Source organism: Bison bison, unplaced genomic scaffold (assembly GCF_000754665.1).
Source record: "Bison bison bison isolate TAMUID 2011002044 unplaced genomic scaffold, Bison_UMD1.0 scf7180017864524, whole genome shotgun sequence".
NCBI lineage: Eukaryota > Metazoa > Chordata > Mammalia > Artiodactyla > Bovidae > Bison > Bison bison.
Genome location: NW_011495075.1, coordinates 1,530,023 through 1,533,256, shown reverse-complemented (window position 1 = coordinate 1,533,256; position 3,234 = coordinate 1,530,023). Strand labels below are relative to the sequence as shown.

At 63.9% G+C, this 3,234-nt stretch overlaps 1 protein-coding gene across 2 annotated transcripts in view; it reads right to left on the bottom strand.

The window, feature by feature from the left end:
* The window catches only part of KIF21B (kinesin family member 21B), a 27,565-nt gene that overhangs the window by 16,442 nt on the left and 7,889 nt on the right, over positions 1-3,234 (bottom strand). For both annotated transcript variants that reach the window (XM_010831071.1, XM_010831072.1), the window contains exons 13-15: positions 3,181-3,186; positions 605-712; positions 103-171 (exon numbers count right to left, since the gene is read on the bottom strand). In XM_010831071.1, the coding sequence (XP_010829373.1) occupies positions 103-171; positions 605-712; positions 3,181-3,186 (183 nt within the window). The remainder of the gene's footprint in view (positions 1-102; positions 172-604; positions 713-3,180; positions 3,187-3,234) is intronic.

The window sequence follows — 3,234 nt, the reverse complement described above, 5'->3', positions numbered from 1 at the left end:
CCCTGCCCCGGCTTCAGCACCCCCACGGTGTAACCCAGCGTCAGCACTTGGCGGGGGCGAGAGGGGGGCTGCTCTGGGGGCTGGGCAGGGGCCCGCACTCACCTCCTGAGTCTTCCTCCTCAAGACTATTTCCTGCTGCCTCTTTTGGGACTCTAGAGCTCGGATCTGAAACTGGGGGTGAGAAGCGGGTGGAGCCCTCGCTCAAGCCCTGAGCCGGGTCCCCCCCACCGGCTCTGGAGGGCAGCCTTGTGCAGCCAGAAGTCGCGGGGAAAGGGGACCCGGTCTTTGGAGGGAACGTCTCTCGGCCTCTTCTCCCCACCAGGGCAGGGCGAGGAGCCCGGGGCAGAGGGCTGGGCCCCGCGGGCCTCTCTGCAGGCTGGACGCTGGGGCTGGCGTGCTTGGTTCTGGCTGGCGCAGGGCTCCAGACCCACCTTGGAACCACACGGGAGCAGCCTGGGCGCCCGCAGCCATCCTGCCCTCCCGCGTTTGGCCGCGCTTGCCTCCAAGCACCTCCTCACCACCGAGGACGGCCTGCCGGGGCCCGGGTGGTCAGGAGGGGCGCCAGTGCGCGGGGAGACGGGCTGGGGCCTGGCAGCGCCCTCACCTCCTGCCGCCGCTGCTCCTTCCTGAGCTGCGCGATCTCCCGGGTCCGCTTGGTCTCCACCAGCCGGCGCCGCTGCTGCTCCTCCCGCATCTGCTTCATCAGGGCCACCTGTGTGTGTGGGGGGGGTACAGCTGTGAGGCCGGGGCAGTGCCTCGGGGCCTGTCCCCTACTCTCCACAGAACTTCAAGCCGACCCACCTCCTGGCCAAGCTCCCAAAAGGAACGGCCTTACTGCCAGCCTGGCTGTGCAGGTGTCACCATGCAGCAGGGTCCAGCACGGCCCCCATGGCTCTGGTCGCGGCCCCTGGTGGCCTCACCTGGAGCCACCGCCAGGGCCCGGCCGGTGTGGGCCCAGCCTGCATGGCCGGAGCCAGGTGATCCTGCCTGGATGGAGCTGAGCTGCTGTGGGGTGAGCTCCCAGGCCAGGCTCACGGTGACCGTAAAAACCAGGAGCATGGATGGAGCCCACACGATACGCCCAGACCCTCGTAATAGTCATATGAGAATACCAGGAGCATGGATGGAGCCCACACGATACGCCCAGACCCTCGTAATAGTCATATGAGAGAAGCGGTATCGCTCCTATTTCATAAGCAGGAAACGAGCCTCAGAGAGACTAGATGACTTAAAGTCAAAATCAGCAATGGGTGGCCAGGCTTGTGGTCCGGGTCATTTTGCTTCAAAATCCAGCTCTTACCACAGCCGTGGGGGTGGTACTACAGTGGGTCAGGGCAGGGCAAGCCCCCAAGCACAGAGTCTGGAGCTGAGTTCCTGGCACAGAGGGCATCGTCAGGGCAGCCAGAGGTGACCCGGCATGACGGGGAGCAAGCACCTGGGGCCTGGTGGCACCTCTCCCTCTAGTGCATGGGGTCAGCCCCCTTCCACAAGATGAGGACATGAGAATCGGGCAGGGCGGTCCCTCCGCTACCATTGAAGCCTCAGGCACCCAAGGAACGTCACCAGCCTGCCCCAAGGACAGTCAGGAGAGGACACAGCCCGGCAGGGAGGGAGGCTGGCTGGGAGCTGGTGGCTGTGTTGGGAGGAGCTACAGAGAGGAGGGGGGCCTCCCTGCTGCTGGGCCTGTGGGTCCAGAGTGAATGCTGCCCCAAAGGGCTGGGGTTGGCTACAGCGAGCCAAGCCTTGGCTGGAAGCGGACCTGAGCCCCACACATGGGGGTCCAGCATGCACCCCAACGTGACAGCCCTCTTCTGGGGTCAGAGCCAGAGCCCAAGGCTTCTTGGGGAGGAATGTGTCTTTCAGGACGAAGGCCCATCTGCCCAACTCCGCCTGTGTGGCTGAGCCCCACGGGGGTCATCACAGGGTGGCGGTCTCAGAGCGGCGGGAACACTCCAGGCATGTGACATCAGGACCCGTGGTGGCCCTGCTCTGGGCGTCCCCGCTCCCGAGGGCACCTCCGTGAGCACGGGCGCCCGTCAACTGCAGTGGGAGGGTCCTGGCCTTGGCACCTGTGGCATCTGACCAGAGCCCATGCCTGCAGCCCCGGGTCCTTCTGACGAAACCCTGCACTCCTCCTGGGCACGCCCACTGCGGGAACGTCCCAAGGGTGCTCTTCTCAGCCTCTCCCCCAGGCTCACAAGAACTAAATGAGCTGAGCAGAGCAGGGGGGTCCCTGCTGAAGGGCCGAACAAGCTGAGAGTGAAGCCCAGGAACACGCAGGGACCCTCTGTCCTTCCCACACGTCGTGGGCATTATTACATTAATATCATTTTTCCAGGTTTCAGAGCCACAGGAGGATCCCCCCTCGTAAAGGTCTACAGTGGCGTCACCTCCCCTGAGATGACGGCCGGCCCGCACTGGCCGGGGCACCTGGAGAGGCTTAGCCAGGGAACCTGCAAGCGGACAGAGAGGAAGCAGGCAGACTTCCCCTGGGAACCGCTCCACGAGCTTCAGAGAGTCCCGTAGGGGGACAACGAAGGCCGAGGGCCTCCCTCCTGCCGCCAGAGGGCGCCCGCTGACCAAGTCCGCCGCATCCTCCGCAACCCCGGTCGGCGTCCGCAGGTGGAGGCGGCCCAGACCCAAGGACTCTAGCACTGCGCGTGGACTGGAGATCACCACACTGGTCGGGGCCCCTGGGGGTCCTCGGAGGTCCTGTGCTTTCACCCTGCACAACCTCTAGCTAAGAGGACAAGGTCCAGGAGCAGGACAGTCGAACCAGACAATGCCAAGTGTCAAGATGAGCATCCACGCTGAGAGTGGTTATTTTTAACACAGTAAGTGGATTTTTAGGGCTCAGATGGTAAAGAATCTGCTTTCGATGCAGGAGACCTGGGTTCGATCCCGGGGTCGGGAAGATCCCCTGGAGAAGGGAAAGGCTACCCACTCTAGTATCCTTGGCTGGAGAATTCTATGGACTAGAGGAGCCTGGCAGGAGTGGCAAAGAGTCGGACACGACTGAGCAGCTAACACTTTTCTTCACTTTCAAATGGATTTTGAGACTACACTCCGCCTCCCATACCCTCAGCCCGCCCCTTTTGGCCTTCTTCCTTTCGGCCCGGCCCACAAGTCCCGCCCCCAGCCTCACCCTGGCCCGGCATTGACCCCATCCCCGTCCCCTACCTTGGCCTTCGACATCTCGGCCCCGCCCACAACCCCACCTTGGCCCCGCCCCAT